The 21928-nt window shown below is 43.8% G+C and overlaps 1 protein-coding gene across 1 annotated transcript in view; it reads left to right on the top strand.

Moving 5' to 3' along the window:
- LOC143116995 (uncharacterized) overlaps positions 1 to 21928 on the top strand; it is a 111299-nt gene that overhangs the window by 74986 nt on the left and 14385 nt on the right. Inside the window, exon 4 of the mRNA XM_076278421.1 lies at positions 17202 to 17407. Coding sequence (XP_076134536.1) covers positions 17202 to 17407 — 206 coding nt within the window. The remainder of the gene's footprint in view (positions 1 to 17201; positions 17408 to 21928) is intronic.

Genomic DNA, 21928 nt, shown 5'->3' with positions numbered 1-21928 from the left:
TTCTCGAACAATCATAATTGCCCAACTTCCACATCTAAATGTCTTTTGCAACCATGGAGGTAGTTTGACACACATTTTCATTGCAGCTTTCATTCCCCATAAATCATGGAATCTTTTCAGAGGGGCATATCAGCAATCAGAGGGAGAAAAGGCTGCAATCACGGCAAAAGGGGATTGGAGAACAATTGAATAATCAGCCTATAGAGTTGCGATGGATGAATGCCGACAGACTCCTGAGAACCTATGCAAAAAACGCCTATTCGGCCTTATTATTAGTGAGAAAATGAGTCTGTTAAGCTTGAGATTATCATGCTGTTTTGAATTGAATTGATTTCCACTCACAGTAAGGGGGCTTCTCTCGAGTGTGTGTGTGTGTATGTGTATGTGTGTGTGTGTGTGTGTGTGCGTGTGTGCGTGTGCGTGTGCACGCTTAGGCTGTTCTTATTGACCTCGTGGGTAAAGGCTGCTTTACCTAGAAGTGTTGGCATAGGAAGAGGTGCTTCTGTATGTTTGTGTGTGTAAGATAGTGACAGAGAAAGTCATAAGCTTTATTTCTGTTTTGGAGGCTTGGATTGCGATGAGTGCTCTTCTCAACAGGCCTAATGAGATGTTTTAATATGTGTGTCTGTATCTGTTAGAGTTTTGTGTGTGTGTGTGTGTGTGTGTGTGTGTGTGTGTGTGTGTGTGTGTGTGTGCGTGTGCCCAGCCTGTGAACAGAAAGGTCTCAATGGAAAAGGACAAAGGTCTACTTAGGGAGCAGATAAAATGTGTTGGGGGAAGAGACCATTGACGAAATTCCATCAAAAAATGGAAATTAATTTGTTGAGTGGTACTCCTAACTGCAGCCACTGAGACAAACAGTGGACTCTATGAGGCCCACAGCTTGTGGGGCCATACGAGGGTTTCTAGGCAAGAGAGATCCTCGCACGAAATCACCTCACCTCACTCGCCAGGGCCCATCTGCAGAGGCCGCCACTTCATCTGCGTCATCTGTTCGGTTGTTGGCCTTGAACAGGGTGTGGTGTGCACCGGGGAGAAATTGGTTTAGTGCTCAAGGTCAAATGAGAGTTGAGTTGTGGGAACAAACATGCAAAAACAGGTGGAAGGAGTCATGTAAAGATTGCCTTACTTAAACGTTCATTTTAGCAGCTTGGAAGAGGCTTTACAGCACTTTGCAAAGTTTTCTGGCGCCGTTTCCCTCGCGCAGCTTATTTTGACAGACTCAATGAAGTGGCATACGGCTTTAAAGTGTGCAATGATTTTGCTGATTGAAACACATCCCAGTGAGACGGAAAGGGCACTAATGCCCAGCAACCTGTATGTGAATTAAGCCGGGAGAATGCAGGATTTAAATCCTGACGATATGCATCATAAGTATTGTAATTATAGATCTTGCTCCTCTCCGCAATTATTAATTGTCCAAAGCAAGATGATTTATCGTGGTCCAAGAAAATGATTATTAATTTTCTGGATGATTATACCTGTGGGCGGCAACATGAGCACTCTGGATTGAAGTGTGGGTAAAAACAGAGGGAGGGAGAGAGAGAGGGAATGAAGAAGTGAAAAGAACGCTAGAAGATACATCCCTGAGGAAACAACAACTCATTTCTGCTTTAATCAAAGCATACTTCAAATGAGTTGATTAAGGGCAGACACACACATTCTTCAGGGAAATTTGCACTAAACATTATTTGCTTTGTTATTTATTAATGTGATCACCAGCCTCCATCGAACAAGGCGTATTTGGAGAGATAACCTGCTGTTGTTTTGCTGTTCGCTGTCCAACAGCACTTCCTCAAAAGCATTGACTCTGCTCTTGCACCTGCTTTTGTATGAGGGAAAATTGGGTCTAATAGGTTTTTGATCTCAGGTCACCTCTAACCTCAGTCAATACTCTTCTCCTGAGGATGCATGTTACCAGACTGCAAAAACACAACCTGCTTTCTCCAGATGCAGATGGTCTCACTTGTCATTAGAAAGGGTGCCAGCCAAGACGCAGACCAACCAGTCAATGAATCTTGCACACAAAAAAAAACACAGGGGCAACTCTGAGTGAGGCTTTCGTAATATAAAGAGTGCCTCTCGAAATGCACTCAAATATAAGTCAGCAAGGAAATTTATAGAGAATTGATCGAGTTCGCTCTCATCTGTTCTTTTGCACTTAGTATCCTATTCAGTGGAGCAGGGCTCCAGTGAGAGGGAGAGGGAGAGCGCACGGGGAGAGGGGATTTAGAGAGAGGCGCTCATCAGTCCAATGCATTTGTGTTTTTGTTAATCATTCCAATTTGCATCCCTCAGTGAATTATCAGCCCCAATCATTTGCAAAATTACTGCCATAAGGTAGTCTGATGCACTCAGCCAAACAAAGACGCACACAAGGGAAGATTGTGTTTTGTTTTGGTCCCCCCCCCCTCCCCCTTCCTCAAAATTAGTTTGTCTTCCAGCAAATGTTTGCATAAAGCCGCAATTTTGGATTACATATTTTGGAGGGATAAAGTTCACATTATTTGGATGATTGCTCTGTTCCCATTAACTTATTTTTCTTTTCAAAGCTCACAAAAAACACTTGAATTTCAACTTCATCTATTTTCCTGTTACCCAACCTGCAACTGTGCGTTCCTATTTTAGATCGGGCTAATATGGCTCTTGCAGTCTCAACACCCCACAGCCTTTCCATATTCCAGTATAACACCGCTGAGGGGTGCCTAAAGCTCTACAGATGACTTCCTTCAGGCCTTTTATTCTGTACTGAGCTCCAAAGCAAACCTCCATGTGCCTCTGAAGCAAACATGGGATCAGGTCCAGACCGTCTCTCCGAAGGCACTCTACCTCTTAGCAGTGTTTACTCAGAATCTCACAGGTGTGCCGAGCAGGTTATTCCAGACCTCAGCACAGGTGTGGTGAGGACAGGAAGAAAAAAAAGGAGAGTCTGAAAGAGAGAGGAAAAACAAAGAAAGTGAAAAGCAAGAAATGTAAAAAAAAATTAAATAAACACGATGGATCTTATTGGTTTTCCCCCCTCTAGATGCCTTGAGCTGTTTAAAGTTGCGGAGCAGCTTGTGAGAGGTGGAGAGAGTTTAAAGAGGGGCTTTTGTGTGAGATGCCTGCTGATATATTGACCCTTTTTGCCTTCCTTTTACCCCTCTCTCTCTCGGTAATGATAGCCCTGATGTTCCAGCACAGCTGAGGGTTGTGTAACAACACTAATAAGCCCTCGGTTTTGGCCAAATGTGCTTCACTGACGGTTCTGATGCTTTTTATAATCTCTCATTAATCAATCCACTGCCATTTGTCCTGGGGGCACCTCTCTTTTTTTAATTAAAGCTGTCATATATATCTCCAGTGTGTGTGTGTGTGTGTGTGTGTGTGTGTGTGAGAGAGAGTGTGTGTGTGTGTGAAGGAGAATGTGTTTCTTCCTGTGTGTATGTGAATGTAATGCAAAGCAAGTCTCCTCGTTGCCAAAGATGTGTATGCATGAAGCCACTTGATAGTCACTTTTGCCAATTACTTTCATCTGTGCTACCCCCTCTGGTTCAACCTTCACATGGGCTATTTGAAGCCTGGCTCTGTGAACAAAGGGTGTATTGTAGAAGCCATGTTGAATATTCTCTCTCTCTCTCTCCCTCTCTATCTATCTATCTATCTATCTATTTATCTCTATCTCACTCTCTCTCTCAATCTGTCCCAGCTTCTCTTCCTCTTTCTCTTTCTCTCTCTCTCTCTCTCTCTCACTCACTCACACACACACACACACAGTCTTATACATTTTTTTCATGAGAGAAGCATGACACAGTTAGACAGAATATGACTATCGATCACTCCTATTGATCCTTTTGTGGAGGCTTTAAAATAATAGTTTCTCTCTTATTGCTATATTAATGATCAGAGGGGAGAGAATATCTAAAGTGCTCCGGCTTCTCCTTGATTGATCACAAGAGATATCACCGTCCCCAAGACAAAGGTTCCCGGAGCTTTCATTATCTGAATTGAGTAACTTATCCGATTATGGAGGTTCACTCGATTGCGGCGCACTATCTGTCATTAATTTAAAAGGCAGGAGCAGATGAGGTTTTATAATAGGGCTTTATAAGACCTGCCATCCCAGCACCCCTCCCAGCACACACACACACACACACACACACACACACACACACATTCATGCACACTGATGAAGCTTTCGTGCTGAAATTTTTAACATGTGATGAGCAGATTGGGGTGGAAGTCACTCAGCCGACTCCTGCTGCCTGGTCTGCATGAGAGAGACACAGAGAGGAGACGACGGAGGAAGAGAACGAGAGAGACATGTGTTAAAGGAGAAACATCTAGAGAGAAATAAAGAGGGATAGACGGGCAGTAGACGAGGAAACAAAAGCTCGGATTATATAGCACGGACAAAGAGAGGAAAAGACAGCAATGAATGAAAGGATCATGATAAATGGCACGAAAGACAAAGAAAGTGATAAGACTGAGGGACTTCAAAGAGAGAGAGAGAAAGAGAGAGAGAGAGAGAGAAAGAGGGAGCTGGGTAGAGAGTCACTGTGACTCTAAGGGGGCATGTGAGCCTGCCATGTCCTCGGCCAGCCACAGAGTGAGGGCCGAGGCAGACGGATAAACGGACTTGTGGCGTCCGATGAAGACAGGTGGCAATAATCCTGATAAGAGACAGATCTGAAGGCCCTCATACAAAACCAATTCCGGCCGCTCTCCATTTTTCAAAAGCTCATCAGGCTGAGCGACGAGGGGGCTGAGGCCGCGCGGCTGCTGAATTTGTTTCGCGCTGATTGCCTTGTCAGAGTGCCTTATCCCGAGGCGAAGGGCCCCAACCCACCCTGCACTTACACACACACACACACACACACACATACACACGTCTGCAAACACACACATACTGGTACACGTATAAACACCCCCCTAAAATCAATAGCGGGGACTTTTAGAACCGTGATCAAATGGCTATTCTGGTCCCTCTGTCTTTCATGTTCCACTGGCGCCCAGCCCAAAAACCTTCATCCCACCGTACGTGTCTGTTTATGTGTGTGTGTGTGTGTGTGTGTGTGTGTGTGTGTGTGTGTGTTCTACTACACCATGCCCCTCTTGTGCCTCCCACCCGTATCTGAAGAGCCCTGTGTGCGCCCCCCTCCCCGTGTTCTGTGGTCGGCCTCCGCGCTCCTGTGGACACAGCCGGAGCTGCGCTGGACCTGGTGGGGGGGCTCGTCCGCCAGCGTGGGGGTAGATAGAGGCCTCTCTGTCCGCAGCCAAAGGCCTCCTTCTCTCTCCCCGGGTTCACGAGCCATCGGGCGGAGAGAGCCCGAGCCAAAAATGACTTTCCTCTCTGAGCTCCCTCTCCACATAAGCCACACACATGTGTACACACACACACACACACACACATATCGCCTCCCCATCAGGAATCCTACCTGTGTTTATCTACCACTAATACTACTACCGTGACTGATCCTCCACTAGTTGCTTTAGAGACAGAGGGAGTGTGTGTTCGAGGGAAGTAATAAACAAATGGAGTCCAACAAAATGCCTTTTCCTGTCAAATCTCCCCCCAAATGGTATTTGTCTGACAGTGATGTCATACATTGTGTTTGGATGCAGAGACAGACAGACAGAGAGAGAGAGAGAGAGAAAGAGAGAGTGACAGAGAGAGAGAGAGAAAGAGAGAGTGGGACACCTTAATGAAAGAGGAGACTCCAAGAGCGCCTGATGGCTCTCATCAATCAGCCGCGCGCTTTGGAAGTGTAATCTGAGGGAGGCCGGAGCCGGGATCTGAGCGCTGCTCTCCAGCATCAGCCTTTTAATCTCTATTAGTTAATGGACTCACTGGTCTGGCCACCATCCCCCCCCCCACCTCCACCACCACCTCCACCTCCACTACCTCTCAGTGCGCTGGCTGGAACTCAACCCCCGGCATGGCTACAAGCAGGTCACACTGAGAAGGGGATGAGTGGGCGAGAGAGATGGAGAGAAAGAGAGAGGTGGAAAAATGTGAACAAAGAAAGAGTGACTGGGGGTGGAAGGGTGTGTGAGGTTGGGAGCAAGAAAGGACGGTTGAAAGAGACCAAAGATGTGTGAGGAAGAGAGGGGAGACCAAGGCATAGAGAGAGAGAGAGAGATAGAGAGAGAGAAAGAATGTGAGAGAGACCAGAGTGATTCAAAAGGGCCTGACAGACAGGAGGGGATAAGACAAGAGGAAACATAAACAGAGAAGAGCAAGAAGACGAGGACTCACTCACAAAGAGACAAGGAAGAGCAAGGAAGAAAAAAACAACGCCAGACACAAGGCGCACACAAAGAGGCCTGTTTCAAGCTTTTGCGTCAGTGCCATCAGCGCCTGTTTCTCACCAGCCACTCACGGCGACAGGCAAAATAAAAACATCACGTCGAGAAAAAAAAAAAAATCAAGACCGGTGAGCACAAAGGCCGCTCTGTCTGCCGACACATTCCGCTGTGTGTCTTGGAAGGCGTTCTTGTTTGTTCACTTTCATTTGGGATCACTCCTGGGTGTGTTTTTGCTAATTTCCCAAGGAGTGTTTTCGTGTATCTGTGGTTGCTGGATTGTGTGTGTGCGTGTGTGCGTGCGTGCCTGTGTGCGTGCGGGCGTGCGTGCATGTGTGTGTGTATGTCTGTGTGTGTGTGTGTGGGTGTTTCTGTGCATGCAGTTGTGGGTTTTTGTGTGTGTGTGTTTGTGTTTGGGTGTTTCTGTGCGTGCAGTTGTGTGTTTTTTCGTGTTTGTGTGTGCCCTGGCGACATGGCTCCAGTTGACTCTCATAACAGCTCCTTCATTTGTAGGAGTGTCATCCTCATTGACAAGACTGCCAGTGTTTTGACTTTAGCCATGTAAGCTTGGATAGCATCTCTAAAGTCTTCCATTGGCACGGGAATTTTTTCCACTCTGAACACATGTCCCTAGTTGTCTTCAGCTAGTGTGGAGAAGTGTGACTGCACAACTGTGTGTGTGTGTGTGTCTGGAAGTATAGTTAAATGTGGGTGTGTTGAAGTGTCCATGATTGATTGTTTGTTTTATGCATGCATGGTCTCAAATGTTTTTCTTCATGTGTGTGTGTGTGTGTGTGTGTGTGTGTGTGTGTGTGTTTGAGAGAGAAAGTTCAGTAGTCCTGCAGTGTTAATGAAAAAGCAAGCAGCACCTCCTTTTGATTATCAGCAGTTTGACAGAGTCAACATCCATCCGATTCAGCTATTAATTAAATTGGTTAACGAACCATAGCTCATTATGAGATGCAATTGCTCAGAAGTGTCTTTTTGGCAAATATGGGAAGCAAAAACACTTCAGTGCCTTTTTAAAAGGAGAAGGGGAAATAAAGCAATCCACAACCCGACCGCACCTCAGGCACACACACACACACACACACACACACACACACACGCACACACACACGCACACACACGCATACGCACAGACGCACACACTGCTCCCCTTTCTTCTTCCCCGACCTCAATATATTTTTTCTAATAGTCATCAAATATTTGAACAATAGATCTACCACCTTTCACATTGTCCTTAATGTTAATCTCTGTCATCAAGCAACACACAAATAGCCATTTACATGAAAAGATAATGTATAGTGTATGACATTCTGTATGTCTCGTTTTTTAATAGTTATTATGTGATGTCACTTACAACACACAAAGAGTCTATCGTGGAATGTAGCTATGTTGATACTAACTATGTTAAAACAACCATGAAAGGACCCATAATGTTTAAGGGAACTTCTTTTTCTTCCAATTCTCTGAATCTGTGCACAGTGTTGCTGTCATTCGTGAGCTCATCTCTGTCTCCTCTTATCCCATGATCCACTGGGTCAGACTTGCCTGTGGTGGTCAGGAGGCTGGGGCAGGCCTGTCAGTGCGAGGGCCAGCCTTCTGATCAACTTATGCAAATGGCCTTTTCTCTGGGCAGCCTCGCCGCTCCAGCAGCGTTTATGCAAAACAAGGGCCAGGAGGAAGACTCCAAATATGCATGTTTTTACTTAGGCCTTTTCCCCCCTCTCTCTGAAGCTACTAATAATCTCCTTTCATTCCAGCACTGAAGACATTTGTGTCTTTCAGCCTCTCTCTCTCTCTCTCTCTCTCTCTCTCTCTCTCTAGCTCTCTGCCCTTTTCTCTGTCTCTCTCTCCAGCTGTAGTTTGTGAGGGGACAGAACCTTCTAGTAGATTTGATCAGTCATTAAGGGCTTGCCCTATGGGGGGAGTTCTCATGGTTGTTTCCATAAATTTCACAACCAGGAATGCCTGGAGTGACAATGTGTGTCTGACACTTCTGCAGGCTGTGTTTTTTAGGATTACGGCACCATTTTTTTCATAATACATTATTACAATCTTACAGTCACTGTCCTTCACACTCAACCTCTGAATTTGTGTAAATGTGTGTATTTCTTCTTAACTGAAATGATAACATCTGATCTACGTTGCGATCAATATTACCTCACATTTAAAGACAGCTGCAACCAGATGGTCTGTAGTCCTCTCTCCTCTTTTCCAGTTTGGAAGCAGAGTCAAAATAATTTCCTGCTCAAGCAGAGCAAACAGATGCAGAAACTGTATTTGGGTTAACTGTGCGCTCATTAATAATGATTGGAGCAGGATAAATAGTGTCCTACTTCCTGCATCTCGGATTTTTAAATAATCCCAATAGGCCACTTGCCTGCTTATTGATCGATTGGATAGGCTCCCAAAAGGTCACGTTCATAAAACATTAGGATCTGATTAACACATTGCTGTCTTAAGATTAAGTTGTAGTTATCACTATGCGTAAAGTTGTATTTGCACAGTTTCTCCAATAAAGAAAAGCAAACAAAAACAAATCCCTGAAGAAGATCTCAATTAAATGTCCTGTTATATTGAACCACTTCTTAGAAACACTACTATGAAAATCACAACAGCCAGAACAACCTCTCCATCCCGAGTATGCATATTTCCACCTTCACTATGTTTTATTTTTCTAAATAATTAAAATTCTACTCCAAGTGTGAGTCTGTGAGGGTTGGACGGCGATCTGTGGGAGCACATTCCCCCTTTTTAATTACATTCAATTAGATGTTCTAATCTGCTGTAGTTCAGAGGTATTTTGGATTTACTGCATTTAAATGGTGGACAAGCAGGCAATTAAATGCTTGAGTTATATCAAACACTTAACCACCGCTATTGTCATGACAACAAGAGAGCTAGGTCTCTCTCTCTCTCTCTCTCTCTCTCTCTGTGTGTGTGTGTTTGTGTGTGTGTGTGTTTCACAGAGAGGCAAAATAAGCTGACTCCCTCTCTACGAGCAATCTCATCCGTGGGGATTTCAGTTTAATTAGGATAAGTAGTCTGTTAGTAGGTGGGACTCAGCTTTTAACTATGAGCTATTTTATCCTTTTTAGAATGACTCTCTAGCCTGCCTTCTTGGCTTAGACGTAATTTTTGCATTTAGGTCATCGTTTTCTTCCAGAAACATATGTCCTTTCTGATATTTCAAGTTGATGCCCCAGAGTAAAGTCATGGATATGAGATTCATACAAACTTTTGAAATGTTGTGAATCACAGTTATGACACAGCCATGAGCATAAGCACACAGATGCATTCATTAAGAAATATGCACGCACGCACCCATGCACACACACACACTCACGCATGCACGCACGCACGCACACACACACACACACACACACACACACACACACACACAAATATTCCCTCCTAGATTACACACACACACACACTGACATACTCTCACATACTCTCACAAACGCATACATTTATGGGTGTACCTTTTATGTATTTGCCTCAGGCACTCAATATTCTACTAAGAGATGGTGTGTGTGTGTTGGGGGGGGGGGGGGGGTATGAGCTGGTGACCCGCAGAGAAAGGAGCCTCTTACTACACTTACCTAAACCAGTTAGGGCACGGCCACTCTATGTTCTCCATGCTGCCATGCTTTTGGACTCAGTCGATGAAACAGGCCATTATGTGATTCTCTCCATTAAACCACTTTAGTCCTTTTCAATATGGCTGATGTACATACCAGACTCTGAGCATTTTGTTTTCAGAGTGAGGGCAGGAGAGATGGAGCGGAGAGGGACAAGGAAGGGGAGGGAGGGAGAGAGAGAAAAGAAAAGACAGAAAAATCTATTAGAGGTATCTTTTCTTTGTCTCTGTGCCCTGTCTTTGGAGTCTTTTAGGGTAATCAGATTTCCTGTGCTGGATAGATTTCCTGGTGTGCATGGTCACTCCTTTGAGGGGTTTTTAACCTACACAGAGCTGCTTTGGCCCTCGATAAAGCCGTGGTTTAAACACAACCTTGATTGCTGGTTATGGCATACTAAGAGATGGGTAGGGAAGGAGGGAGGGAAGAAGAGGGGACATGCAAGGCTAATATCTTCACCTAAAAGTACCTTTTCAACTTTGTACAAAAAACGTTCTCACTCCTTCACCTCATCTTGAGTTGTACTGACGGTTGTACACTTATTTAAGACCTCACACTGCTCTCCACCTTGTATCTTTATCTTGACATGTGCATTTCGCTTCCTCCTTACCTGTCCGCTGATCAAAAAGAAGTAATGAAAAAATTGGAGCCCCTATTGTATGAAAGCACATTAGCTCTCTGAAAAGCTTTTACCTTGGGAGTTATGGCCATTATCTAGAAGGATTGAGGCAGAATAAGAGAAAGGACAGGCAGAGGAAGTTTCTGTAACAAAACAATTTCACCCCTCCCTCGTAACTTTTCAGGTAGAAAACTAACAGTCCAAATAACACGCAGCCATTAACCTCCAGCCATTTATAATTGTTCCATATTAGACCTCTCTGGAGGGAGAGATAGCCATTGTATGCTCTCCACATGGAGGACGAGGAGGCATTGTGACCTGAAATTAAAAGCTGCCCTACCATACTAATGGGTTTATCAAATGACAGAATCTTTGAAAAGAGCTCGTCAGAGACAACAAAAGCAAAGTCGAGGCCGGCTATAATCTCAACGGCAATCAGGCCTGCTGTTCTATCATGTCGGAAGTGAAGAGAAAAACAGGTGTCCGGTTACCACCAACCCATACCTAATTGGCCCGATTCCCACCACTACACATGGGCAGGGGATCATGCTGGTCATATATAACGTTCTGTTCATTTGTACACATGCGTGCAGTACAAACCAATGATGCACGGGCTGATCCAAAATAAACGGATGCTAGCGGTGACCCATGGTCACCCACGGTTATATGTCAAACACATTTTATTTTATTTTTTGTGGGCGTCAGTAAAAATAAAATGTAAACATATTAGTCAAATATCACCTAAAGGCAATATTACTAAAGTAATATGCCCTTGCTACTTTCTAAACGTGACAAGATGCTGCGTGCGCTCCTAGCCAAAGCTGGGGCATGTTCAAAAGCAAAACGTTTTGCTCCGTTTTGCTACAATTTCCAGCAGTGCGCAACGATGTGCAACAGGCTTTTGAGATAGTTTTATCTTGTTTGCTGTGTGTGTCGGTGGTGTTATCCTATCAGCATCGACATGTGTACAAAACCCACCGTATTAAAAAGACAGTGAGCACAGCATACCTAAAGTCATTTACAGATGAAAGACAAGAATGAGAAGTTGAAAAGAAAATTAAATTAACATTGACTTTATCAGGCTCGGAATAAGAAAGGAAACAATGGCCTTTTCAGAGCATTTGTGCGAACAACAGATTCTTCAACTCTCTTCGCATTGAATCATACACCACTGTTCGCATTGAATCATACACTTTGTAATGTTTTGTCCATCTTGAACTTTTGCTGCATTTGTTTAACTAAAGGATGTCGTGAATGCTTCAGATTGGCATAGCTGACAGAAAGGGCAATTCTGTCTGTTAAATATAGATAGATAGATAGAGAGATAGATACTTTATTGATCCCCAGGGGAAATTCAAGTATATATGTATATAAGCTGCAGTCTACAAATTACTATGCAAAAAATGGATCAGATTACGGGTCAGGCATAATTTCCTCTTTAATAATATTCGCAGTTCGAGTCGGGTCAGGTTGAAATATAGGATCGGTTGAGTTTGGGTCGCCTGTAAATGGACCTGCACATCACTGATACACACACAAGCTCACATTTGCACACAACACTCACACTCACACAAGCACATGCTCAGTCAATCACAAAGCAATCACTTTGGCCCCTTGTGCTTATATGATCCATTGTTCTCAAAGATCACTCCGTAAGCTGAACCTAAAGCAAATCCACTCATAAGTCATAAGCAGAACCATAACTCAACCTGCAAGCCAAAGCAACTTAGAATGTCCTTTTTATCAACATTCAATAAACAGTACGTTTATTACAGGAAGTGGGCCAACATACATACAGAATAACCTCTACCTCAACAACACATCTAACAAAATGGAGGTGGTCAGTGGTCATGACCAAAAGCAAATGCTTCTATCTATCTATCACTAGGCCCTTTTAAGGATGTTGATGCCATTGAACTCTGACCCTCAAGTCTCTGAAGAGTGACCACTGAGTATCTCATTACACATTGATAAGCATCGTACTCCATCTGTGTGTGTACGCTGCACTTTGGCTTGAGTAGAAACTGGGATCGATGTCCTGTTTTCCTTGAGTAATTGACCAGAAATATGCCTTATGGCTTATGACATTTTGGGAAATTATTTGGAAAGGTCGGATGTGGAATAAATCAAATAGCTCATCGGTGTTGGTCTTGAGTAGCCTGCTGTGACATTGCAACAATAAAATAGTACATAAGACTACTGAGGCAGCCCATTTTGGGAAGAGGCATGGAGATTCAACAAGGGTAGAAAGACAAAGGGAGGGAAGAAAGGAGAAAATAAAAAAAGAGGATATAATGAAAAAAGAGCAGACAGAGAAATGAGTGATAGAAAAACAGGAGAACGTCTGGAGGCCAGGAGAGGGAAAGACTAAGAAATTATTTAACAGAAAGATTGAACAAGAGACTCAAGAAGAGAATGGAGTAGAAATAATCTGCATTGGCCCTTGAGCAAAAGCCTCCCCAACCAGGACTAAGGAGTGTTCTAGAGGGACCTGCATCTGCCCCCTGATCCCCAGTTCACTCTCTCAACTACAGCACAACACAACAACTCAACTGTCATCGTGAAGTATCCTTTTATTTGGACGTGTGGCATGGATAATGGTTATATGCATTAATGATTCAAATTTGAATGGGAAAGGCACTAAGAAAGTCTCGTAGTTGGTAAAACAGAGTGCTTGCACAAGGCTGTTGTGACCTACAGTGATGTCTCAGCTTGAGAGGGAAATGGATACGACTGAAGCGAGAGGAGAAAGGGACCATTCAGAAAATATCCGTTTATTTCTCAGACAGGCCAGACGGTAGAACACAGCCACTTTCCCTTATCTATCCACTTTAGGAACTTGGCTCTATTTACATTTGCTCGCGAGCTTTGATGTGTGCTTGTGGGGACTCTCTAAAGGGCCTGTGTTGGGTCTGTGCAGTGGTGCCTCTCCTTGAAGGACTTTCCCCTGGACCACATCTAAGGCATGTCTAATGTATGACCGCAACAGTGATAGCCTCACGCTCGCCTCCTGCTGCCAAGGCTCCATTATCAGGTCCAGGGGCCTGTGGAGTTTGAAACTCCCAGTAAGGAGACATCAACTCGTATTCTCTCCTCGCCACCCCCTCCTGTAGGATTAATTAGGCTCTGTCTGGAGCGAAAGGAGGAGGTGACCGTTAAGGGCTCTGCTCGCGAGGATGAGTCCTATCAGCTTGTGGGGTAGCGCACTGACATGGGCCTCGCTCCCTTTCCACTTCCTCCCTAAGACCACTACACACACACACACACACACACACACTCTCTCACACACACACACACACACACACACACACACACACACACACTCTCACACACACACATACACACACACACAGACACACACAGACACACAAACACACACAGACACACACACACACACACACACACACACACATACCCCTAAACCCTAACCTAACACCACCATTCTCATCTCCTCCTTCCTCTCTCTCAAACCCAGACAGAAACAGCTGACTAATGAAGATGGATGCATCTCCTTATCAGGCAGCCACTTACTGGGGCTTGATGTAACCTTAAACATGGCGGATGGCTCAATGGCACTCACCACCGAGCGTGTAATTAATGGATGGAGTGGACCTCTGAAGGGAGTGCGGCGCCCGCGCATTTGCAGATGAATTTCGGACACTAATTAAACGCTGTTCAAATATCAGACGCAGCAGTGGTTCGGATGTCCGCTGAGTGGTGTTCACTTCGTTTTCTTCTTCGTTTTTTCCCTGTCCTAGTCTCAGGTTATTTAGCCAAGAACATACAAACACACACACACACACACACACACACACACACACACATGCAGGACACACACACACACAAACAAACAAACATTATACTTACAGGCCAATATACTGCAAAAAGGAGAGGCCTTCAGAGCCTCTCAGAAGGCATTCTTAAAGACTGAAAGTTAGGCCATCCTTAAAAATATTTTTGTTTGCCGTAACCCGACCAACCCTGTCAACCCAAATATTATTTTTTTTCCCCTTTTAGTCCGACCGACTTGCCAGTTGTAAACTTGCGTTAATACCGACCGATTGTTTTTTTTACTCTAAACAACCAATACAAATGCAATAAAATAATATTTCAAGAGTGAAAGATCAAAAATCACCGCACACTGATCACTGTTAACTTGGTACAGAGCGAACCTGATGAAGCGCTAGGCGAAACGCGTTGTTCGTTCTAAAATAAATATTAAGTTAACAGTGATCAGTGTGCGGTGATTTTTGATCTTTCACTCTTGGATTATACTTACCGGCCTCACCTGCACCTGTTCAACTGAAGGTTTGTGCACAGGGACAGCTATGGACTTTGAAAATAATATTTCTTTTAGTAGGCCTAAGTATTGTGAATATAAATTGACTACATGGCTCACTTAAATAAAACCCTGTGGCGTCATCACTACACCATTGGTTTTACACATGTCACACTATGGCCTACGCTTCGTTTCATTCACACAAACTGATAACGCTTTTACTTGGCACGAGGTTCTGGAAGAACTGTACCCAGATCTTTTCCCATCCCCCCCCCCCCCACCAGAATGAGGTTTGCAATGGTGCGCCTGAAGGCATGGGTTGAAGACCCAGTCAGTTACGTCACGATATGCACATTTGTGTAAATTCATTCCTACGTAATCACCATGACCAAAATTGTACTTTTTTTTTACTTTGAATCTTGAAAAAAAAATATTGACCTACCTACCGACCCATTTTTTATTTTTTTTTTGGCTGTTACTGCAAACAAGAATATTTTTAAGGATGGCCTTAGCAAGCCCAATAAATGAGGATTTGTAAAGTCAGTTTGGTCTCTTACTGCTTTCAATTTAAAACTGATTCAACCCTCTGATCTCTCTGGTGTCCTTGCACTCAGCAGAAAGTGACATTTGAGAGGATTTCTTGAGAAACAACTGTCTGTGAGTTCTTATCCTCTGAATTGAGAGCTTGTTTAAACTTGGCTGTTTACGGAAAAGCTTAGTGTGCAGTCCCATCTACAGCCATCCCTCTACATACACAGCAAATATACTGAATGTTTACTTTGAGATGTGCATACAGTGACACTGAAAGTATGAAAAGCTCAAGCCATAACTCATCCAGTACATCAGTAACATACCCTCAGGGACAAGTTGCTTTATGTCATGGCCATCTGTGGAATATGTTTGAATAGTAGTGTGTTCCAAGCCTTGGGCTATGTGCCTCCTTTTCAAAATTATATACTGAGGTAATTTAGTCCGCTGTTTTGCGAGGTAAAGGGCACAGGGAAGGTTGTCTTTTTCTTCTATGCCGCAATATTTTGTAATTTCAACTAACTGGTTCCACTCTGTTAAATGGATTCAATATGCCCCAAAAGTGTCCTCAGATATTGTTTTAACTAAGTTATAGTTGAATGTCTACTACAGCTGGTGTTGTTAGCTTAGCATAGAATAGACCTTAATAACTGCTTGAGGGTTCACCTAGTGACTAAACTGCCTCTGTGGTGTGTATGTCCGTGTGTGTGTGTGTGTGTGTGTGTGTGTGTGTGTGTGTGTGTGTGTGTGTGTGTGTGTGTGTGTGTGTGTCTATGTGTGTGTAATGGAGTATAGGGTTGTGCCTGCAGGCCTGGGAGAGACAGTGATATGACAGGTGCAAAAGCACACGCCTCCGTCACAGGAGCTGTTTACTGTTGTTTACTTTTACAAAAGGGGGAGCCATTGTTTGTTTTTATTTTCTGCTGGCCCCTCGGCCTGACCCTCAGGGCCCTGTGCTGTGATGATAACAATCATTGTTAAACCCAAAGTGGTGTGTTATTCACTATACAGTATCTCTATGACACACACACCCCCCCCCCCCGCCCCCCCATCAACACACACATTCATTGTCATATGATGAAAATTTCCAAATTTAGCTTCTAATGTATAATGGCAGCAAAAGTTTTAATTCCCTATGGGTACGTTCAGACTTAGCGTCTTTTTCTGAGAAAATAAGTTATGCAGACCGCTTTTCCAGTTTGGAAAAAATTCTGCCAGCGCTCTTGTTCCTAAAAGCTGCCGGAATTTTTTTTTTGCGATAGGAGAAGTGACTAACGTTACGTGTGGAACATATCGCGGAAGAAAAAATTGGAGTTGGCTATTGCTTTTGGTATGTTATGGTAAAGTTGTGAAGTCATGTCAAACAATTCCCTATGCTCAGACACTAAAACGAATCTCTCGACCGGTGTTCTGTCACCTCCATTTTTTACTTGTTGTCATGGGAAACCACAGGTCTCGGTAATCCGCTTGTCATTGGTCAGCTGTAAAAAAGACAGCATGATGTATGGCATTTTTCCGCTAGAAGTTGAATATTTCTCAACTTCTGAGCTGCAGAAAAAGACGGTTGTGGTCGCGTTTTAAAAGAAGCCGACGACTTTTTTGAAAACACGGTCTACTCCATAGGATTATAATGTAAAACGGACGCCGGCAGCTGCGAAAAAGACGCTTAGTCTGAACGTACCCTTAATGTGCGCATTTAGGTGTAGAGGTGAACCTGTATCCTGAGCTAAAGTGTTAGCGCTATTACAATGCCTCTCAGCTGAACTCCATACCTCATTGCCCTCATGTTGTTCGACTCCATCTCTAAGCCAGGGCTTGTGTGTGTGTCTTTTCTCTTTTGCAGTACCAGCTGCAGAGGCGGGCCGTGTGGAGAGCCGTGGCGCTGCAGTGGAAGACCTGGCCCATCCTGCTCTCGGCCGCAGCGCTGTTCGTCCTGGTGCCCTACCTCGTCTACCGCCTGCTGACCACGTTCCCGAACACCACTCACCACACGGTCTTCAGGGTGGCATCCGTCTGCTTCGGCTTGCTCTCCATCATCCTCCTGATCAAGTGAGTAGCCACAGCTGCTGCTGCCGGCGCTGCGTCGGCCATTTTGGCTCCTCTGATAAGATGCCTGACATTTAGTACACCCTGCCTTCAGACATTGTCCCCCATCATCCCCTGTTTCCACCCAGCCCAGTTCTGCCATTCAGCCTGTTGGGTTGGGAAACAAAAGGGTGAGAATGGCTTAAAAAAATAGAAAAGAGGACTGAGGCACAAAAATTAATTTGGGAATTGACTCAGAGGTCACCAAGAGGTGTGCACATCTACAGCGCTGTAATTGCAAGCAATGACAATACAGCATATGACAATCTCTCCTCCACACACACACACACACACACAGACACACGCACACTCACACACACTCACACACACACACACACACACACACACACACACACACACACACACACACACACACACACACACACATACCCACACGCATGCACACACACACAAACCCCTCCAGCTTGGTACTGTCCTGTGGCAATATGCCGTACGCAGATGAGGATTTTTTTTTTCTACTTGCCATAGGGTGCACAATAGAATGCAAAGAAACGCACCTGCCACTTGTGATAACGGAATCAGGGATAGAAAGTGTGGATTCCATGGTGTGTGTGTGTGAGAGTGTGTGAGTGTGTCAAAGCAAAGAATATGACTCACTACCTGGTCTGTCTCTTGAGGTTGAATTAAGCTCGTAGACTACACATTTAAATTCCAGTCCCATTCTCACCTATTTTCTCCACACCTAATTTTTCAGTGTAGTCCTTATTCTAACTCTTCCAAAGTGAAATAAAAGAACTAGTGTAAGCCGGTACCCATTGGGAGAAGTAAAGCAACCAAAAAAAACTAATTTCAACTCAGACCCCACACGTGTGATGGCTTCTCTTTATGTTTATCTGTGAAATCAGGTATTTATTTTGCCCAGATTTCAAAAAGCGTTCAATGCGCCTCTCTTAAATCACACCGTGATGAAATTTTTCAGAAATCTGATATGTGCAATGACTTTTTTCCCCCCTTTAATACAATCTTTCCAGCTCACAGAGCCAGCGCGTCGTAATCTCTCAGATTGTTTCGTTTTGGCCCTGAAATATAAAACGACTGGGAGAGAGGTTTTTTTTGCGCAATATTGACATAACCAATCAGGGGTAAAATTAAAAGCTGTATTGATCTCTGCCTTTCTCATTTTCCCTCCCTTTTGGCCCCTGTGAAGTATCGCAATTCAATTTTCAAGCTTAACAAATTTAAATACATTTTCCAATTGATGATTTGGTGTATTTAATTGGATGTTCGCTGGCAGATGGAGATGTCATCTGTGCGAGAAATCCCACCGACGGGCTGAGAAGTAATAAGAAATGAGAAACACCTCACCATTGCCATTAAACAACCAGTGTGTTCAAATAAGCCCTTTTATGTAATGCCATGCCTGTTATGTCTTTCAGGGGCTTTTTTGTCTTGATTATTTTCGGCAAAATCTCCACTATATTCTGCCAGCATCCTGTAATGATCTAATTAGTGGAATCTGGCTAAATCTGCGTCCCTGGAGTTAATATTAATCAGGAAGTTTGCCATGCAAGTTTTCTCTCTCTCTCTCTCTTCTCTCTCTCTCTCTCTCTCTCTCTCTCTTGCTGTCTCCCTCCATAGTCATATCTCACTAGTTATCTTCCATATGGCATTCTACAGAAGTTTATGTAGATGTATTCCACGGCTTGGCTTGTCATTCATCTAATGACAGACGCTGGCTTGAGGAGATTACAGAGCATATTAATGAAATTGTTTTGGTCATATTGCGCATATGCCTGTTTTTCTCCAAATTGCACAATCTGTGTAGTGACCACAGGGGTCAGCCTGAGGGTCAAAGGTTATGAGCTGAGATTCGATAGAATAGGCAGCAGTGGCGAGTCCCAGTGGAGAACAGCCCTGTGTTCTCTTAACCTGGTGAACAGCCCTGAGGATCACCCAGACATTGGAGGACATGTGTGTGTGTGTGTTAGATGTATGACTGTGCTCTGGTTCTGAGAAAAAGAAAAGAAAAAGTGAAGATCTGCACACTGGAGAGCTCCCATTTAAGTATTTTTTATTGGTAACGTTTCAAGCCCTTACGGCCCTTCCTCAGACTTCCTGTGCTCTGGTTCTGATCATACAACGATACTGAATGATGGGGCCGTGCCGGTACAGTTATTTGACAGGGGGTTCAGACTGCCTAGGTACCTGTATCACAACAGTGTATGAGTCACCACTATAAAATCAGCTTCATTCATTGTACTGATATGCGAAATGCAGTCATTTAATTCTTTTAATTATGTGCACTTTCCAAAACGTTTCTCATCTCACAAGAAGGACGATTTAGATTAATCATTATTCAAAACAAGGTGCATGCCATCCCAAGTTTGTTTTCTGCTCTTGAGGGCTGCACAAGTAGGGTGCTTAACCAACTCCCAAATTAAAATATGGTTTTCCTCATTTGCTCATTCAAACCTAATGCTCCCATTGTGTGGTGACAATGTGTGTGTGTGTGTGTGTGTGTGTATGTGTGTGTTTGTGTGTGTGTGTGTGTGTGTGTGTGTGTGTGTGTGTGTGTGTGTGTGTGTGTGTGTGTGCGCCCGTGTGTGTGTGTGTGTGTGCATGTGTGTATGCGCGCGTGCATGCTTTAAAAGTGCAGTAATCTGCTAATGACTTCAGCCTGACTCAAAATAAAACACTCCACCACTTCCTCTCCCTTTCTCTGCAGTCCTTCCTACTTGATTTTATTTGAGTCATTTTCATTTTTAATATGACTAATTGGAATAATGCCGGAGGTATTTTAAATCATTAGTAAATGAACAGCCTGCCTTTATTAGTGGCCCACTTGTAAATAATGTATTGAATTCTTGGCATAAACATGATCAGCTCTCTGCTGTATTCATTATGGGGTAGAAAAGTATTGCTTGATTTCCCCTCACTGAAGTCATTTTAACAAATCCAATGTGAAAGATGATATTTGTGGAAGCGGTGATACAAATATATATTCACCCGGGGCTTCTTTCCATGCTAACAAGGGAAATTAAAAATGGCGACATGTACTGTAATTCAGCGTGTCTCTTCTTCTTCCACTCTGTTTATTTTTTCTGCTTTGTTAAAAAAAAAAAAATCAAAACAGGCTGTTTTTGATTAAAGTCCATGCTCATTAAATGTCCATTTTTCTTACCTCCCGCCTTTCTTCTAAATCCATCTATTTCACTCTCCATCTCTCTTTCCCTCTATCCCTCTCTCATTCTTTCCCTCTTGCTCTCATTCTTTCCCTCTTCTCACAGGGATTGTGTCACATAGATTGGTAATTAATAATATGGTTGCACCCGTAATGTGCCATTAAGCTGTTGTTTCAGCCCTAATCCATGATAGCAATGAGCTGTAACTTTACAGCAGGAAATTGGTTTATATTTAAACAACAAGTTAAATTGCTCTGGAAGAGCTCCGTCATCTGTGCCCCCCTCCTCTCCCCTGCTTGGCCCTGGGTGCACAACTTGGGGTTTTGACCAGGAAACAAAAGGGCTATAAAAAATATGTAAGCACCTTGAGGGGAAGTAGGAAGGGTTGAAGGGAATGGGCACAGCTGGTGGAATGGCCACACTCAACTGGAGTGTTTGAGGTACACACAAGATTTATTCGGGCTCCATGGCTGCTGAAATGTGTTGAAGATATGTACACTGAACGCACCAATAGCTTAAAGAGTGCTCTGTAGTGTTACATTGCATTACATTACTTTACATTGCATTACATTACATTACATTTAGCTGATGCTTTTTAACCAATGCGACAAAAAGGGAAACAATCAAGTTACAGTGTGACAAGGACAACTTAGTGCAGCAATAAGTATTCCATAGAGTCAAGTGTCCGTTCTAGTCAGGTGGTAAGTGCTAGAGTTAGCGTTGGTAGCTATTGTAGTTGTGCCATTGCTCCTTGAGTTTCCATTTGATTAACAATACATTCTAAATACCTTTTATCCACTGTAACTTACTCCACTTCCAAAATGTCTAATGGCTGTTTATTTGGAATTGGAAAAGGGATTTAGTTTTTCGTGAGAATTATGAGAAGATGTGAGAATTGTGAGACGTTCCCAGTATTCCCAACCTCCATGTTCGCTAAAGGAGAGTCATCCTGAAAAGTCCCTGTCCATGTCAGCGACAGACTGCAGAGCTGTTAGGTTATTACCAGACTGTGCTGATTCATCGTTTACACCCACCACATGGACAGACCCTTCATTGTAGATGATTCACAGCGAATAGACAGTGTAAGAAATAAAAGTTAGAGGGAGGAAGAGAGAGAGAGCAGAGGGGGAAAGGGGGGAGATGGCTTATGCTGTGATGCAGCAGTTATTATCATGTAATCATTACCACACTTGTTACAGAGGCCACAATATTATCCAGCTGAAAGCAGCTTTACACACACACACACACACACACACACACACACACACACACACACACACACACAGACACAAACACACACACACACACACACACACACACACACACACACACACACACACAC

Source organism: Alosa pseudoharengus, unplaced genomic scaffold (assembly GCF_046254945.1).
Source record: "Alosa pseudoharengus isolate Yale_2024_CS ecotype anadromous, Long Island Sound unplaced genomic scaffold, YU_APseudo_1.1 YU_APseudo_1.1_scf_11, whole genome shotgun sequence".
Classification (NCBI taxonomy): Eukaryota; Metazoa; Chordata; class Actinopteri; order Clupeiformes; family Clupeidae; genus Alosa; species Alosa pseudoharengus.
Note: the sequence above shows the minus strand (reverse complement) of the source record. Positions and strands in the feature narration are given on the sequence as shown.